General features: G+C 53.7%; 4 protein-coding genes across 4 annotated transcripts; 3 read left to right on the top strand and 1 right to left on the bottom strand.

The window, feature by feature from the left end:
* Positions 1-1,990: 1,990 nt before the first annotated feature.
* On the top strand, positions 1,991-3,833 carry PODANS_7_10500 (uncharacterized protein; the record flags this gene model as incomplete). The annotated part of the gene is made up of 3 exons (XM_001908383.1): positions 1,991-2,001; positions 2,075-2,297; positions 2,364-3,833. 3 exons carry the CDS (start codon positions 1,991-1,993, stop codon positions 3,831-3,833), a joined length of 1,704 nt encoding a protein of 567 aa, XP_001908418.1.
* Positions 3,834-4,637: 804 nt separating this feature from the next.
* Positions 4,638-7,718, top strand: PODANS_7_10490 (uncharacterized protein; the record flags this gene model as incomplete). The annotated part of the gene is made up of 2 exons (XM_001908382.1): positions 4,638-6,171; positions 6,220-7,718. Coding segments are annotated over 2 exons (3,033 nt in total), but the record flags the coding sequence as incomplete, so codon positions are not given.
* Positions 7,719-10,195: 2,477 nt separating this feature from the next.
* On the bottom strand, positions 10,196-12,911 carry PODANS_7_10480 (uncharacterized protein; the record flags this gene model as incomplete). The annotated part of the gene is made up of 3 exons (XM_001908381.1): positions 10,196-10,258; positions 10,346-12,783; positions 12,821-12,911. 3 exons carry the CDS (start codon positions 12,909-12,911, stop codon positions 10,196-10,198), a joined length of 2,592 nt encoding a protein of 863 aa, XP_001908416.1.
* A 1,456-nt stretch (positions 12,912-14,367) lies between these two features.
* On the top strand, positions 14,368-17,607 carry PODANS_7_10470 (uncharacterized protein; the record flags this gene model as incomplete). The annotated part of the gene is made up of 1 exon (XM_001908380.1): positions 14,368-17,607. The coding sequence occupies one exon, from the start codon at positions 14,368-14,370 to the stop codon at positions 17,605-17,607; it is 3,240 nt and encodes a 1,079-aa protein (XP_001908415.1).
* Positions 17,608-17,709: the final 102 nt, after the last annotated feature.

Below are 17,709 nucleotides of genomic sequence, written 5' to 3'. Positions count from 1 at the left end.
GGGCAAAATAATAAGCACCAAAGTAAGTAGGTTACCTCTGTTATAGTGTAAACTATACCTTGAAGGAAAATTATTAGGCCTTTAAAGATAGCTAAAAGGCCTATTGGTTTTCCTTGGGAGGCATGGCTCACAATTTGATATAGGTTAACTGACTTTTGCTGTGCCAATTGTTGTGTGCGGAGGGTGCTGATATAGCTACAAAACTAAAACACAGATCCTGAACACTGACTTTGAACGAGCCTTGATTTTTCTATGTTCTGGTAGTTTCTCGGAGGCTTGACTTGATCACTTCAACCTCACTCATCCGCCCCACAATCATCCACAATAGTACTGAGCTCTCAGATCCATCCTTCAACCCAAACCAAACCCGTTACGCTATCGGCGCTCGAAAAGCCTTGCTAGTCAACTAAACGAAGTAGCCTCACGACGATCATGAAACTATAAAATGACCTACAGCAGTTAGTATCTATGTACACGTATGTATGAAGAAAGCAGGGGTGCTTGTATGTTGATACTGGGTAAAGTAAAGTGAAAAAAGCTTACCATATCCCGCAACTGCATGTGGTCGTCCACCTTGCGATTGATTCTCAGTTCAAACTTGTTCATCTTTGCGTTCACGTCTTGCCGCAATGCTTCATGCTTCTCGCTCAAAATTTTTGGAGGCATTGGTGATCTCCCGAGAAAGTTGATTGTACAGGACACCCATGTGCTGCTCGAGACCATCGATTCAAGCCTCAATTCTGCCGATTGCAGTATTAATAGTCGAGATCCTGCTGTTGTTGTTGCCCAATATTGTGTGCCTGAGATTTTTTATCTGTCAAATTGTGTGAGGTTGTTGAGACTTTGCGTGGGCCATCGAGGTTGTCCATTCGGCTATTGATGTTGGCGAAGCCCGTCTCGATAGGTCTTGAGTTGGTTAATGCGCTGATCCATGTTGGTGAAGAACTGCTCCATGTGGGTGAGACTCTGCTCCATGTGGGTGAGGCGCGTATCCAGGTTGGTGGAGCGCAGATCCATGTAGGCCTTTATTTCCTGGGTAAACTAGGACAGATTGAAACCGTCCATTTTGGAATTGGTCTGTGTATCTTGAGAGATGGTGTGTGGTGTGGTTTGACGGTGATGCTTGGATAGCTGAACCAAAGATAAGATGGTGCGTTGCAGACTGTTCTGAACCAGTGAAGGTGATGAGGTGTAGCCTGTTCTGAACCAGAGAGTAGATTTTGGGATGCAATCGGGAGAGACAGGTGGTGGCAGGTATTTAAACTTTGTGATAGGTGTCGATTTCTAAGTAAGTAGGCTTAACTTTCGAGCAAGTGGGCTTCACTTTCGAGCAAGGGAGGCAAGAGGGCTTAAACTTACGCAGGATTAAAGAGAACTTTGGACAAGAGCGTGACATTCTGCCCCAAACTTTATTAGTTGTTTCCACTGAGGCGCGAAAGTTTCCCAACGTGGACGGCATACATAGGTACTTACATGGACGGCATACTCGTGGTAGGGGAAATTGGGGCTGCAAACTAAGTCAACAGTCGATAATATTTCACGGTTTTGCGGTTTCCCTGTTAGCCACTTGTTCACTAGGCCTAATTTGGGGAGCATAAGAATAAGACAGCCAAACGTATGTTTCTTTATACGTGCCGTCCAGCCGCACACTCGGGAGCGTTGTAGGTGGTGCTCCAAGATAAAAGTGAACAAAAGAGTTGACCCCCACCTTTCTAGGGGCTCTCCTGGCCCAAGCTTTTCCCTGCAAGCCAAAAGCCACCTGCTGTCCTGGAAGCCACACCGCCCGGCAGTTCAGCTACTGCCCCAGAGCCGCCAAGAAAGGGACACGGACCACCAATTTAGCTTGTCGCGTCACGGTGCCGATTCCCTTTCAGAGGCGCGCCGAGTGGAAGTTCTTTCGACGCCGCCTTCAATTTTGTCTCCGACAACCTCCAGTCACCCACAACGCCATCCAAACCATCTCCGAGACTTTGGATAGGAAACCATCACCATGGCCGCCATGTACGTTGTTTACTTCTGAACTCCATTTCTATGCGCCTGATCGCTTGAGCTTCCCAGACTGACCGCTGCGCAGTGAGAGTTTCGACAACATTTACCTGGACCTGTCCAAGGAGCACGGAAAGTGCAGATTCGCGGAGACCGGTCTCGGTTGGAAGCCAGTAGGCGGCGGCGACACCTTCACACTCGATCAGGGCAACATTGGCGGTGCGCAATGGAGCAGAGCCGCCAAGGGCTACGAGATCAAGATTCTGCAGAGGAATTCGGGCATCATTCAACTAGACGGTTTTCAGCAAGAGGTGGGTGCCTAATATTCGACATTGACACAAGCCGAGACAGCTGCTGACAGCCCCCCGCCCCAACAGGACTACGAGCGCTTGAGCAAAATCTTCAAGAACTGGTATAGCACGAACCTAGAAAACAAGGAGCATTCGCTGCGCGGCTGGAACTGGGGCAAGGCCGAGTTTGGAAAGGCGGAGCTCACATTCAACGTCCAGAACCGTCCCGCCTTCGAAATCCCCTACTCTGAAATCTCCAACACCAACCTTGCCGGCAGAAACGAAATCGCTGTCGAGTTTGCTGTTGGCGAGGGTGGGAAAGCCGGTCAGAATGGTGCCACCCCTGGAAAGGGAAAGAAGGCGTCCGCCGGAAAGGACCAGATGGTCGAGATGAGGTTTTACATTCCAGGAACAACCACCCGGAAAGAGGCCGAGGGCGGTGATGCTGGCAGCGATGCAGACGAGGAAGAGAAGAACGCCGTCACTCTCTTCTACGACACCCTCATTGAGAAGGCCGAGATTGGCGAGTCGGCCGGCGACACGATTGCCACCTTCCTCGATGTCTTGCACCTCACGCCAAGAGGTCGTTTCGATATCGATATGTACGATACATCCTTTCGTCTTCGCGGCAAAACATACGACTACAAGATCCAGTACGAAGCCATCAAGAAGTTCATGGTTCTTCCCAAGCCCGACGAGGTTCACTATCTCCTCTGCATCGGGCTGGATCCACCCTTGCGCCAGGGTCAGACCAGGTATCCATTCCTTGTGATGCAGTTCAAGACGGACGAGGAAGTGACGCTGGATCTGAACCTCCCTGAAGAAGACCTCAACGAGAAGTACAAGGGCAAGCTCGAGTCTCACTACGAGCAGCCCCTGCACAGCGTGGTGGCCCAGATTTTTAGAGGACTCGCGGGCAAGAAGATTCTCTCACCTGCCAAAAACTTCCAGACACACCGGGCCCAGTCCGGCATCAAGTGTTCGATCAAGGCCAGCGAGGGCTTCTTGTACTGCCTGGAAAAGGCGTTCATGTTCGTGCCCAAGCCAGCCACCTACATCGCATACGATCAAACGCAGTCCATCACCTTCTCTCGCGTTGGGGGAGCTGTCTCCGCCCTGTCGACGTTTGATATAACAGTCCACATGAAGGGCGGCGGCAACTCGCAGTTTAGCAACATCAACCGTGAAGATCTTAAGGGACTCGAGGACTTCTTCCAGTACAAGGGTCTTCGCGTTAAGAACGAAATCGATGAGGATGCCAACATGCTTGCTGCGGCCATGAGAGCGGAGGACATGGCCAGCTCAGACGAGGAAGTGGTCCAGAACAAGGCCGATCGCGGCTCGGCCGACGAAGATGAGGAGAGCGTGGATGAGGACTTCCAGGCTGACTCGGACAGCGACGTCGCCGAGGAATACGACAGCAATCACGAAAGTGATGGTTCAGGCAGCGGAGAGAGTGATGTTGATAATGAGGTGGATGATGACGAAGACGAGGAGATGGAAGATGCTGAAGAGGAGGAGGAAGAGCGGCCAAAGAAGAAGAAGAAGACTGGTTGAGTCAACGGGGGGACGGTCTTGGATTGAGGTAGTTATGAGGAAGGAAAATAAGGGGTTTGTTTTGAAGCCAATGTATCTGGTTATGGCGTTGGGGGTTTAGCAAAGGATTTATGAATATCCCTATGCAGTGTATCACAATGGGCATTCATTGTCTTGTGTTTTAGAGAGGAGAGAGGGATGGTGGCACGTGCGCGTGCCCCACCAATTCAGGTGGCAGTCTGGAAGCCTGGCCTTTTACTGTAGAGGTTGACTTTTTTGACTCCCTCTGCCCCACCATCTTTTGCAGCATCCCATTTCCATCCACCGCTTTGTTTCCCCAGATTGAGAACGAGTCGAAATAGAAACAAACTTCCAAGCAACTCACGCCGCGGCTGTACACACTGAACAAGAGTGTGTCTTTAACTGTGCACCGTCTCCATCCGAACAACCCCCCATCCCTCACCGCCGCCCTACCTTACTTATTCCCCGCAGACCATGGAGGCCAACTGAAGCAAGGTCGACTCATGTATCTTCGGCGCCACATCTGCCGTATCTGAGAATGCCGAGTGCTCTCCACCACAGCTTCCAGAGTTATAGCAGCCTCGCATCAAAAATAATAGCCCACCGAAATATAAGGACTCCGAATCCCTCACCACACACCACATTAACCACTGTGTCCGGCAATGGACGCCCAGGTAAGCCCATGATCTAGTTCCCCGCAAAAAGCGCCCAATCTCCCAACCCCGCTACCACCAGAGGAGGGATAACCGTCGCCGTCGTCTGGGCCGTGTCGCATGACCATGCTAACATGCTCTGCCCTCATAGATCGAGAATGCGATCGAGGTCGCCTGGAACCCTAGTTCCAGCCAGGAGCTCAAGGGCCAGGCTTTCGAGTACCTTAACCAGCTGCGAGTAGACCCCCAGGCCTGGCAGGTCTGCATCGGCCTCTTTACCCGATCCCCCCCAGCGTCCGAAGTCGTACGACTAGTCTCGCTCGAAATCATAAACAATGCCGTTCATTCAGAAGCCCTGGATGCAGCCAGCCTCGTGTACCTGAAGCAGTCTCTCCTCGAATATATCGGACGGACATACACGAGCAACACCCAAAGTCAGGTCGACCCAGCACATCTCCAAAACAAGCTGACGCAAACCCTCACATACCTCTTTGTCTTCTTGTACAGGGAACACTGGAGCAGCTTCGTTCAGGACTTTTATGCCATTGCCCAGAATGACAACCTCCCTGGCGTCATATTATACCTCCGCATTCTCAGCTCGATTCACGACGAGATTGCCGACTTGATGCTCAGCCGGCAGGAGCAGGAGGCGAAGAGAAACAGTGATCTCAAGGACCTTATTCGTGAGCGAGATATGGCCAAAATTGCCACGTCATGGACCGATATTCTGTCTCGGTACAGCAACCAGCACGATGGAGTCGTTGAGATGACGCTCAAAATCATTGGGAAATGGGTGAGCTGGATCGACATCTCGCTGGTCATCAACCAACAAATGCTCGGTCTTCTGCTGCCCTTGGTCGGGAGGTCAAATGCTTCAGGTGGCGAGGACAAGGTCAGAGATATAGCTGTTGACACCTTTACCGAGATTGTCAGCAAGAAAATGAAGGCGAGCGACAAGATCGAGATGATCAACTTCTTGCAGCTTCGCGAAATCATCACAGAATTGCTGGCCAGTCCCCCACTCAATGAGTGGAAGGGAACCTCCCAGTACGACACGGATCTGGCCGAGGTGGTCGCCAAGCTTGTCAACGCCATCATGTCAGATATTGTTCGCGTGCTTGAGGACGGCAAGGTTGACAACGATACGAGGGCGAAGGCTGAGCAGCTTCTGCAATACTTCCTGCCGTCCCTGCTCCGCTTGTTCTCGGACGAGTACGACGAGGTCTGCTCCACAGTTATCCCCTCATTAACCGACCTCCTCACTTTCCTTAGAAAAGTCAGGACTCTTCCGGCGACCTATGCCGAAATGCTTCCTCCCATCCTGAACGCCATAGTTCTCAAGATGAGGTACGACGAGACGTCCAACTGGGGCCTCGAAGACGAGCAAACAGACGAAGCAGAGTTTCTGGAGCTGCGTAAGAGGCTGCAAATTCTCCAAAAGAGCGTTGCTGCCGTTGATGAGAACCTCTGCATGGAGTTCATGAGCAACCTAGTCGGAAACATGTTTTCCACCCTCCAGCAACAAGGGTCTCAGATGGACTGGAGAGATCTGGACCTGGCGCTTCACGAAATGTACCTGTTTGGAGAGCTTGCGCTGCCCAACATGGGACTGGCTGCCAAGAGTCAGCCAAACCCTGTAGCCGCGGAGCGCCTGGCTCTCATGATGAGCAAGATGGTTGATTCTGGTAAGTTTTCTTCCCGTCTTGAATACGAGCAATGCTGACACGTCAAAGGTATTGCCAACTACGCCCACCCAGCTATCTTGCTCCAGTACATGGAGATTTGCGTCCGCTATCACAGCTTCTTTGAGTCTCACCAAAACTACATCCCCCGGGTCCTTGAGAACTTCGTAAGGCTGGTGCACCATGAGCACGTCAGGGTGCGCACACGCTCTTGGTACCTGTTCTTGCGCTTCGTCAAGACTTTGAGGGCGCAGGTGGGCAATGTCGCCAAGACTGTGATCGAGTCCATCAGCGACTTGCTGCCCATCAAGGCTGAGGTCCCTAGTAATGACGCTGACGATGACATGTCCTCTGATGAGTCTGATCACTCTGCCGATGCCGTCTTCAATGGCCAGCTCTACTTGTTTGAGGCTGTTGGCTGCGTGTCTGCTACATCTGCCACCCCTGTTGCCGACCAGGCCTTGTACGCTCGGTCTGTCATGGAGCCTCTTTTCTCAGATATGAGCGTCCACCTCGAAAGAGCCAAGGCCGGGGATGCGCAAGCCATTCTCCAGATTCACCACATTATCATGGCCCTCGGTACTTTGGCCAATGGTTTTGCCGACACGCCCCTTGGCCACACCAAGGCGCGGGCTCAGCCAGCACAGGAGATCTCGGCCGAGTTTACAAGAGCTTCCGAGGCGATCCTGATTGCTTTGAACCAGCTCAATACGAGTGACGAGATCCGGGCGGCCTGCCGGTCTGCCTTCTCCCGCCTGCTCGGCGTCCTCGGCTCTGCCGTTCTTCCACAATTGCCACAGTGGATCGAAGGCCTGCTCTCTCGCAGCTCCAGCAAGGACGAGATGGCTATGTTCCTTCGTCTGCTGGAGCAGATTGTATACAACTTCAAGGGAGAGATTTCCAACATTCTCGATCTTCTCCTTACACCACTTCTTCAGCGGGTCTTTGGTGGCCTTTCTGAGCCGATCAACGGCACCGATGATGAAATTCAGCTTCAGGAGCTGAGGCGGGAATACGTTTCTTTTGTTCAGGTTATCTTCATGAATGATCTTGGAGGCGTTTTGGTGTCTGCGGCCAACCAGGGTAACTTTGAGTCTCTTGTGTCGTCCATCTTCAGCGTCGCCAAGAACCTCAACCATGGGAACCTTGTGGCCAGCCGGATCGCCTTTAACGTTCTCAGCCGCATGATTACGCAGTGGGGTGGTCCCGACATCATCACCCCGGGTGAGAACCCAGTCGCTACCGGCCCTCCCTCTCCCACCATCCCCGGCTTTGAGCAGTTTATGCTCTCCCAGTTCCACGGCGTGTGCTGGGACGTTTTGCAGGACGGAGGGTTCCGACCGAGCAGCGACGCGACATCTAGACAGATCCTCAACGAAATCGCCGGCATCCAGCAGGCCATCTGGATGAAGACGGCGGATCTCTATATCAACCATGTCCAAAACCAGCTTGGTCAGGACAGCAACGACTTTTTGCGGACGCTGACGACGACGACGGCACGCAAGCCACTGGTCGATTGGTTTTTGGCTCTGCTCAAGGGCCGGAAGTAGGTTCTGGCTTGCAAGAGGCCAGTGTGGCTGTTGTGTACTATTTAGATAGAGGAGGAAATGGAGAGAAGGGGGGATGGAGGATGGGAGGGGTGGAGGTTTTGATTGATTGCCTATACAATTCCCCAAGAGCTTGTGCAGATACATATTTTCTTATGTCTTCAGAGAGACAAAAAGTGATGCATTTCAGATAAATTCTTTTGTTGCGTCGTTGGTGTTGGTTATGGTTTGGTGAAGATGACGTGAGGGTTGTGAATCTTAGAGATGGTGTTGGCACTTCATTACGTGCGGCGTGGCACTTGGTGACGCGGCGCGGTAGAGTAAATAAAGTTGAAATGGCTTTTTTGGGGCTGCCGAAGTGTTTTGAAGAAACTGATATAGGGATCTCGATAAACTTGAAACTCTTTTGCCTCACCGCCCACAATGACGTTCACAAACGACCAAGATAATATTCACAAGCAACCAGCATCGCCCGCCTGCCCGAAATGTACTACTACCAAACCGCTGCCGGGCGAGTACGGGTCCTCACAAGCTGGGAGATTGCCCAAATCGCAGGAACTTTGCCGCCTACTTTTCCGAGTCCCTCGGCCTGACATCCAGGTCGCAAATCGACAGTCTGTACTTATCGTCACACCACCAGACGGGACTGCATGCTGGGTGGGCTGAGGGTGTAGGGTATGTTGCCTCTCCCTTTTGCAATCTCATTTTGATTTCCGCTTGTGGTAATGGGGTCATCACATCATATTCACCTCTGTTGCAAACCCCTTATTTACTTCCCCCCAACACCCTATCCGTTGCCCCACCAACCAACCCCCCCTTTTTTAAAACCCGCCTTCCCCCTACAGATTCCCCTCCCCTCTACCCCTCCCCATTGGTACCATTCTACACCACCACCCACCTGGGCCTCTGTTCGTGGGGGAAAAGTAGATTAGGAAGAGTTCTTGGGATTAATTTACGGGAGGAAGAGGACCTTCAGGCGGGAAAGGACTCGTGACGGAGGAGGCTGACTGGGCTAAAGCACAGGATACAGATAAATGAAGGAATGTGACTCTGAGGTTGGGGCTGCTAATCATATGCTCATGGTACATGCTTTATTTAAGACGAATCCACCGCGACTTCTCCGCTGTGTTCGTCCAAAAAATTCAAAATTCAAAAAGAACTCGGTCAAGTCTCTCCTGTTTACCCCTGAGTAGCAGGATATTTAACAATGATAACAACCCTTGTCAAGAATCGCAAATTGCCTCTCCCAAAACCTTTCATCCCAACAATATGATATGGGAAGGAGTATATGTACTCTCCCGCTCGCTCGCGCACCCTGATCCGTCCGTCCCAGCTTACCTGACTCTCCCACTCGCTCGCTCACGCAGCCAACCAACCACCCGCAGGCCGGTCCGGCCCGGTCCGTATGGAAGCGAAGATGACTTTCGCCCACGCCCCGCATGACACCTCTGCTTGGCCTGTGCCTCGGCTCTCCCAGCAGCAAGATCCTGCCTCTCTCGTCCACAACGACGCCGCCTGGGCAACCCCGAAGGTCACCACACCTCGTCTCTCTGACGGCACGGTTGCCCAACGGTATAGGATCCCGTCAGCGAGCCCTCATGATGATGGGTTGCCCTCGGGTAGGCAGTCTTGCGTGGCCTCGCTGTATCAAGCAGCATCACCCGCGCCCACTCGCTCATCCAAGATGGCATCACACTCCGAGGAGACGACCGTGCCCCGAAGTCCTCTGGCCCGGTCATCTCCGCAGGTGGCCCAATGGTGGTTAAGTTTCCGTGACCGACAAGCGAGAGGACACAACGGAAAGGGAAGATTATGTTATGCCAGACTGTACACGTTAGAAACTATCTGATGATGATGACCTGGTTTTAACATCTACAGTGTGTCAAAGACGGTTTAGATACCCCTGCAGACAAGCCGTGAGAGAAATACTCCACCGTCGAGACGATGGACAACTGTTACTAGTTAACAACCTTGGGCCGAAGAAATCTATCCAATCTAGGTCAGGATTAGCGATAGCTGTACGACTGTCAATGCCGAAGTGTCAAAAAGCTAAAGAAATAAACACCAAAACTCCCAGACTCAAAAGCCATAAACCTCAATCATCAGCCTTAAAGAGCCGCTAGCTACAGAAAACCATCATTACCAGCTGTGCGTAACCCCATGCTCTATCCAAGTAAGACACATTCAAACATCAATCTCATCTTCATTTCTCATTCTATCCTCTCATCTCATCTCAGTCTCAATCTCAGCAACTCATCCTCACACACCAACCTCAACAGCACACAAACTAATTACATCAACAATCTCAACAAAAACAATAAAACCCATAAAAAGAATATAACGCCATGCTAACCCCTCCATATTTAATTCAAATGCAGTAGCACACGCACCCGACCACCACCATCGTACACACTTTCCCCAGTGTAACAACAGGTACTTTCACCAAGACTATCAAGGTAATCGGCCTCAAGGAAAAAAAATTACATATGTCCCTCCTTCTCCTCCAACTCCCTCATGTACTTGACAAACGTCTTCTTGTGAGTCTATGATTTCCCACACATGTTAGCTTTTTTTCTTTCCTCTCATCATTTTTTCACCACAAAAAAAAGAAACATAAAAAAAAAACTTACCATCCCCGCATACTTCCCATCCCTCAGTATGCAAATATACCTCAACCCCAACTTGACAAAACACTCATACACCAAGTCCATCGGCGACCTAATGTCCAGCGCCACCGGCGCAGGGTCAATGTACGGCGTGAAATCCGTCGGATCTGGCATCCCATCATCCGAGTCGTCAATCGTCGGCACGCTCGCCATCAGGCACAGGCTCGATCCCTCATCCTGCAGATTATCCAGCGCGTACTCCAAATCCGGCGCCGGAATCAACCCCACCAGGATGCCGTGCCTGACGATCGGCAACCCCCCGTCCAGCTCGCCCGCCCGGTGCAGCAGCTCCAGCTTCGTCCTCAGGCTCATCGCCGGCACCACAGGGCTGGTGCTGATGTCAATAATCCTCTCCTTCCTCACCCTCGGCACAATGTCCGCCAGCTCCGACGTGAAGACGGGCTTGTGCTTGTTGTTGAGGAAGGGGTAAGAGTTCATCTCGGTCAGCAAGTCGTAAATGCTCAGCGGCTCAATCGCGTCAGCCACCCACTTGGCCACCAGAATCGCCAGCGAAAACGGCAAGACATAGTCCAAACTCCCCGTCAGCTCAAAGAGAATGACCGCCAGCGTGACCGACAGCCTCGTCACCCCACACATGGTCGACCCGGCCGCAATCAACCCATACACCCCAGGCTGGATACACGTCGCGCTCGTCGCCGAACAAGTCCCCCAAACCGGCCACTCCCTCGTCGCCATCACCCACCACTGCACCACGTGCCCAATCGTCCTCCCCATCAACCCACCCACCACCATGGACGGCACATAAATCCCCGCCGGCACCTTGATACCAAACGTGATGATGGTCAAGAACCCCTTGATCAAAAACGCCGTCAGCAAATCCCTCAACACGGGCGGGATGTCCTCCGCCCTCTCCGGACACAACCCCAGATCCTCCAGGTTGTTATCCCGGTCATCGCACGGCGCCGCCAGGTTGTACAGCAACTTCGCCACCGGCAACTTTGTAAACACGTTCCAGTACCCAATCAACCCCGTCACAAAAGCCACCAGCACCACCTCCAGCAGCGGGTACGACTTGATGACGGGGATCCGCCTGAACGTCTTGGCCCAGCGCCTCGAAGCCTTGATGAACAACGCTCCCGCCGCTCCTCCCAAAACCCCCACCAGGATGAAGCTCCCAATCTCGAAATACTCCCAATCCACCAGATACCTCACCTGAAACATGACAATCTTGTGCGTGCCGTAGGGGTTCAGAAACTTGAGCGTCAACGCCGCCGTGATGCAGCAGAAAAACGTCCTGAACAGCGTCTTGGCGGGAAAGAAATACGCAACCTCCTCCAGCCCAAACAGCACCCCCCCCAGCGGCGCGCCAAAAGCGACCGCCACACCAGCCGCCGCGGCAGCAGAAAGGACCTCCCTCCTCTTGGCGTCGTTCCGGTCATACTTGCTAAACAATCTGCAAGCGATATTCCCGACACAGGTGGCGATATGCACATACGGCCCTTCCTTGCCAAGCGACAAACCAGACGCCACACTGAGGATCAACCCCAAGCTCTTGATCAGCAACGTCTTGAGACCCAAGAAGCCGTGAAGAACAAAACCGCTGAGGATGACCCTCACCTCGGCGACACCACTCCCGGCGGCGGAGTAGTAAATCATGGGCGCGCTCTCCGCAGACGACGACCCCTGCCCATCGACACACGAGTGGCGCGGGCTGATGTTAGCACCATCGTCATTATCGTGATCCCCCATGTGCGCAGCATTCTCCGCCGCCAGGTTCTCATCCAGCGTCGTGAGCCGATACGCCGAAGGCACGACCGTCTTGGTCGTCAGCGTCATCAGACAAGACGCCACCGCCAAAGCGATCACCATGACAATGTAAACAAACCACTCGGTCCAATCCTTGCCAAACGGCCACCCATTCAACACCTCGCCCCAATCCCTCCAGTCAACGCAAGGCCCGTGAGGGCAGCACCTCTTTTCGTTGATCAACCACCCCTTTTGGCAATACCCATCCTTGAAGTCAAACACCGTCGCCTCGCTCACGTTCACCGCGTAAGCCAGCACCGCAACGATGAACCCGACCAAGGCGCTCAGGATCCAACCTTGAGCCCCGTCAAAAAGAACATAGACCCTCCCCCAGAAATCTTTTCTCTGCCTGAGGGCCTTGACGCGGTAGGCGTCGGCGATGGAGTCGTGGACCCAGTCGGTCGAGGTGAATTGATCGTACCAGACGCGGTCGTCGGGATAGAGGGAGGATTTGGAGTCGGCGATGCCGCCGTAGGATTCTTGCCTGTCGCCTAGGGCTTGGATGAGGCGGGAGCCCCACGAGTTGGCGCGGGAGTGGTGGCGGTGGGATTTGACACTGTCTGTAGATAGCACCGTCAGTGATGACTGCCAAAGGGCAACGTAAGGAGGGGGACACACCGGCGTAGCTCTGGTTCCTAGACAGATGCGGCACCCTAGGTGACCCATGCGCACTCGCGATTCTTATCCGCGACGTCCGGTTCGCGCCGAGCAGGGAGGTGCGCTCGTCCGGGACGCCCTCCGAGTTGGACGGTCGACGGGACATGATGCGGGGCCGGCGGAAGGAGGTTGGGGAGCTGGGGAGGGAGAGGTATTGGGATGATTGGGAGGGTTGATTTGATTCTTCGTTGTTGTTGTTGCTGCTGCTGTTGTTGTTGTTGTTGTTGTTGTTGTTGCTGTTGTTGCTGTTGTTGCTGTCTGTATCAGTCCCTCCGGAGGCATCTCGGAAGACGTCCCGCAGGCGCGGGGTGTGTCTCCTTCCTGTCATGATGACAGTGGAGATGATGAGGTGTCAGGTGGTGTTGTTGATAAGACGATCGGCGGCGGCGGCGGCGGCAGGCGCAAGACTTGTTCAGGTCGCTGCTTGCTTGCCCGGTTTGAAGAGGGTAGGTTAAATCAGGAAATCGAGAGTCGAGATTACGTCGGTATTAGTTTCTGAGTTGGAGGGCCATGAGACCTGGACGGGTAGGTGCAGGATGCGGGTTTCCAACGGGTGTTGTGATACGGCAGTATATCGCGTGAGGGAAGGAAAAAGCCGGAGAAAAAAAGAAGGAGCAGGAAACACAAGCAACTATCCTATCCAACACATTTTCTTCAAAAAGAGAGGAAGGAGAAAAAAAGAAAAGCACCTCCGCCGCAATGTGGGCGGCCTTGTTCACCGGGAATTTCTGGTCAGTTCGGTAGGTAGGTGGTGGTTGGGGGGAAGCAGATGTTGGATGGATGGCTAAGCCCCCAGTTTATCGAGTCCCTGTTGGAGGTGGTGGTGTTAGGTGGTGCTCCACTGTGCATACAGCGAGTGTCTCACTTGGCGTCATAGGCTCGCGGCGGTGCTTGCTCAGATGATTTGCTTTTCTGGCAGCCTTCTTCCCTGTTTTGGACTGTATGATCTGGTGTCAATATCACTCTCATTCACTTGTCAGTCAATCAGTCAATGTCAACAACCTGATCAGACGGGAACAAAGCGGCCGCCTCGGTCCAGGAACCCGGAGCCGGTGTTCTTCTGTCGGGGGGGGGGAAACACGCTATGTCATAGTGGTCCCCCCGATTGCGCATCCTGCGTCTGTCATTGGTCATCTTTTTTTTAGGCGCCGGTGCCGCGACTGTTGCGGTAAAGGGTCCCTCCCGGCAGGCAATCGAGGCCTGAAAGCTGGGGAAATGCCAGTGACACTCGGGAATCTCACAGTGATCCAGCACCAGCACCAACAAACAAATCCAACGGGCGGCCCGTTGAAGTGTAACCGTTGGTTGAAGACGACACCAATTATTTATCTACCGACAGAATAGACGGGCTTCTTTTCTTTTTCATGTCAAGCCCCATACATACCCCATCTCCATCATCCGACACTCAACTCAAACGTCGCGTGTTTGCATGACTCAATCACAAACACCAGGAGGCTAAGCGGGGGAAGGAGAGGAGAGGAGAGGAGAGGAGAGGCGAGGAGAGGCGAGGAGAGGCGAGGAGAGGAGAGGAGAGGAGAGGCAGTACAGCATCAGCTCGTACGATGTCGTCAAAAGAGGAGCAGAAACGGCAACGCCCCGTGCCCAAGTTCGGATCCTTCCAGCCGAAACCCACACCCAAGCCCGAAGCAGGGCCCGCATCGGGGGAGGCGCGGAAATCTGTCAGAGACCGGCACGGGGACCCCGGTGGGGAATCCAAAAGGGGGCATGATGGCCGTCACCGTGAGAGACGCCGTGATTCTCGGAATCGGGGAGATGAACGTCGTCGGGATCGTGAGAGGGACGGAGACAGAAGACGAAGTGGGAGCAGGGATGGGGATGGTGAGAAAGAACGGGACAGGCACCGTGAGAGAGACCGAGATCGAGACAGGAAAAGGCCCAAAGACAGGGAGCAGCACCATAGCTCAAGAGAGGATTCGGTCCAGCCCAAGACTCTCAGCGACAACTTCTTCATTGACAAAAAAGGCGACCCTCTCATCCTTCGCTACAGCGGCAACGACCGCTCCAAGATCCCAGCCTACCACCGCTCTGGCCATGGCAAAATCCTAGGGTCAAGAGGCCATCTCATCCTCCACCGTGACGGCCCCAGAGATTTATTTTCTCTCTCCTTCTCCCGCGAGGGTCTGGGTTCGGCCTTCAGGGACAAAGCCCTCCTCTCACAAATCCGACGCGCCAAATCTCGCCGGATCAGGTCCTCCACCAAACCACCTCCCTCACCAACAGACCAGTTCATCTCTTTGACACCCCCCTCCTCCAAAAAGCGAAAACGCGGCCGGGAAAGCCCCTCATCATCAGACCCGGAGGATCAACAGGACCGAAAGCCAGACTACAGGTCTATTTACGGCAAGGCCAAACCTCCCCCATCAGACTCCGAGTCTGAGTCTTCAGATTCGGAGACCTCATCCCCAGAACAAGAGAAAAAAGAGCTTTCTTCTGCCAGAAAAGAATCCGTCACCCTCACCCGCCACCTCCGCTCCTCACCCGCCGACATCCCCTCCTGGCTCCGGCTGATCTCCCTGCAAGACGCCCTCTTTGCCCAAGACGTTGGCCATTCCCGTCCCCGGACAAGCAATGAAACCATCGCCCTTGCCGAGTTGAAGTTGTCGCTTTATCAGGAAGCGCTTGCCCATTTGCCATCTCGATCTGGTGGTGAAAAGGAGGTTCTGATCCTAGGCATGATGACCACGGGGCTTAACATATGGGATGACAAAACCGCTGCGAAAAAGTGGGAGAGTCTCCCGCAAAAGTATGGCGTAGCACCGGACGGGAGCTTTGAGCTGTGGCGCGCGAGGGTGGGTTGGGAGATGGGGAGGGTGGGGTCGTGTACGGTGGACAGGATGAGGGATGTGTTTGTTGAGAAGCTGGGGGGTTTGTCAAGGGGGTTGGTTGGGGTGGAGGAGGGGGATGAAAGGGGGGAGGTGTGCCGGCAGATTGTCTATGTCTTTTTACGCCTGACAAAGCTGTTGTTCGAGGCTGGGTATACCGAGCGGGCGGTGGCTTCTTGGCAGGCGTTGTTGGAGATGACGTTTTGCCGGCCCGGCACGGCGACATCGGCGGAGGGGTTTGAAGAGTTTTGGGAGAGTGAAGTTGCGAGGTTTGGGGAGGAGGGGGCGAGGGGGTGGAGGTGTTTTGTTGAGAGTGGGGGGGATGAGTTGCCGCCTGATCCAAGGTTTGAGGACAAAAGGGATGGGGTTGATGTTGAGGATTATAAAGATCCGTACCAGCTCTGGGCGGCTGTGGAAACGAAGCGGGCTGCGAAGACGAGGATGCCGGCGAGGACGCTGGATGAGGGGGTTGATGAGGATCCGTTTAGGGTGGTGATGTGGGGGGATATCAAGGACTTTGTCGTCTGGTTCCCGGCCGGGGTTTTGGACACTGCGAAGAAATTGGTGGTGGAGGCGTTTGGGGTGTTTGTTGGGATTCCCTCCGGTTGTGAGGAACCGTTTGTGAAGGACTGGCGGCGAGATCCATTCTTGGCTCCCAAAAGCCAGGCTTTCCGGCCTTGGGAGAGACGCGAGGGACAAAACACGGAGAGCGTGGATGTTGTTCTGTCAAAACGCCCCCCTGAATTCGCTCAACAAGGCGGTGACATGGCCACCTCACCCGAGCTTCTCTTCACCAGGGAGGGCTGGTTCAAATGCCTGGACTCCTGGGACAAAACCCACCCCCCTGAAGAAACCCAACTCGACCTCCCATGGGTGCTAGCCACACTCGAACGACTAGTCACAGACCACCACCGTGAAGACCTAGCAGAAATCTACCTCGCCACGGTCTGGCTCAACACCGACGCCAGAACCACCAAAAAGGTTGCCAAAACTCTGCTCAAGCAATACACCACCAACACCCCCCTCTACAACGCCTACGCCTTGCTGGAGCACTCCAACAACAACCCGGAACTCGCTTTCAAAATCCTCGACTCAGCCACCAACCTCCCCAACAGCCAGCTCCTGTTCAACACCCAAACCTGGCTCCACCTCCTCTCCTCCCGCAACGACCTCGCCCTGACGACCCTCTGCCGCTCAGTCGACCCCTCCGTCTCCTCTCCCCCCTCCCCAGCAACGCTCCTCAGAGCTCGGTCTCAATTCTCCACCACCCTCGACTTTTCCCTTTCTTCCCTCTCCCTCCCCACCGCCGCCGCCCACGCGGAGAGTCTCCTCTTACTAGCCTACCTCTCCCCTTCCTCTCCTCCCAGTGAACCAACCTCGTCCTCCCAAGGCAACATCTCATCAGCCCTGGGTGCAATCACAGATATAACCCAGAAATTCACCTCCCGCTCTTTAGAATCCACCCCCTGTTTGGAAAAGCTCCTGCAAACCGCCTGCAGGCTGTCACACCACCACTCCCAGACAGGGCCTTACCGCCCGGCGCTTTTTTGTTCAACTGTCCTCTCTCACCTGGAGCTCTTCCCTTCCAACACCATCTTTCTCGAACTCCTATCCTGGGCACAACCCCCTTTGTTGGTCAAGGATCCAGTCAGGGAGCTTCTCCAAACCATCGCCCTCCAACCTGGACATGACTCCCTCAGCACCCGGCGGTTTGCCATCATGCATGAAGTCCACAACGGGAGTGCCCACTCGGTTAAAAAAGCTTTTGAATCTGCCATCACGGGGAGCGGGAAAGGGAATGGGGAGATCTGGAGGGGTTTTGTTCGTTTCTGTGCGGGCAGGAAGGAGGGAAAAGGGGTGTTTTACCGGGGAGTGGAGGGGTGTTGTCTGGATAAGGGGTTGTATCTTGCTGCTTTTGAGGAGGGGATGGTGACGGACATGGACAGGTCAGGAGCTTAGGGGATGGGCTACGATTATTTAATATCCTATCTCTTAAAAATTTATCATCAACAGACTACAACCACTACTTCTTTATCATTACGAATAAAAAAACGTCACGAC

The sequence above is a fragment of the Podospora anserina genome, chromosome 7, assembly GCF_000226545.1.
Source record: "Podospora anserina S mat+ genomic DNA chromosome 7, supercontig 1".
Lineage (NCBI taxonomy): Eukaryota > Fungi > Ascomycota > Sordariomycetes > Sordariales > Podosporaceae > Podospora > Podospora anserina.
The sequence above is the reverse complement of the archived record's forward strand: the minus strand, read 5'-3'. Positions and strand labels throughout refer to the sequence as shown.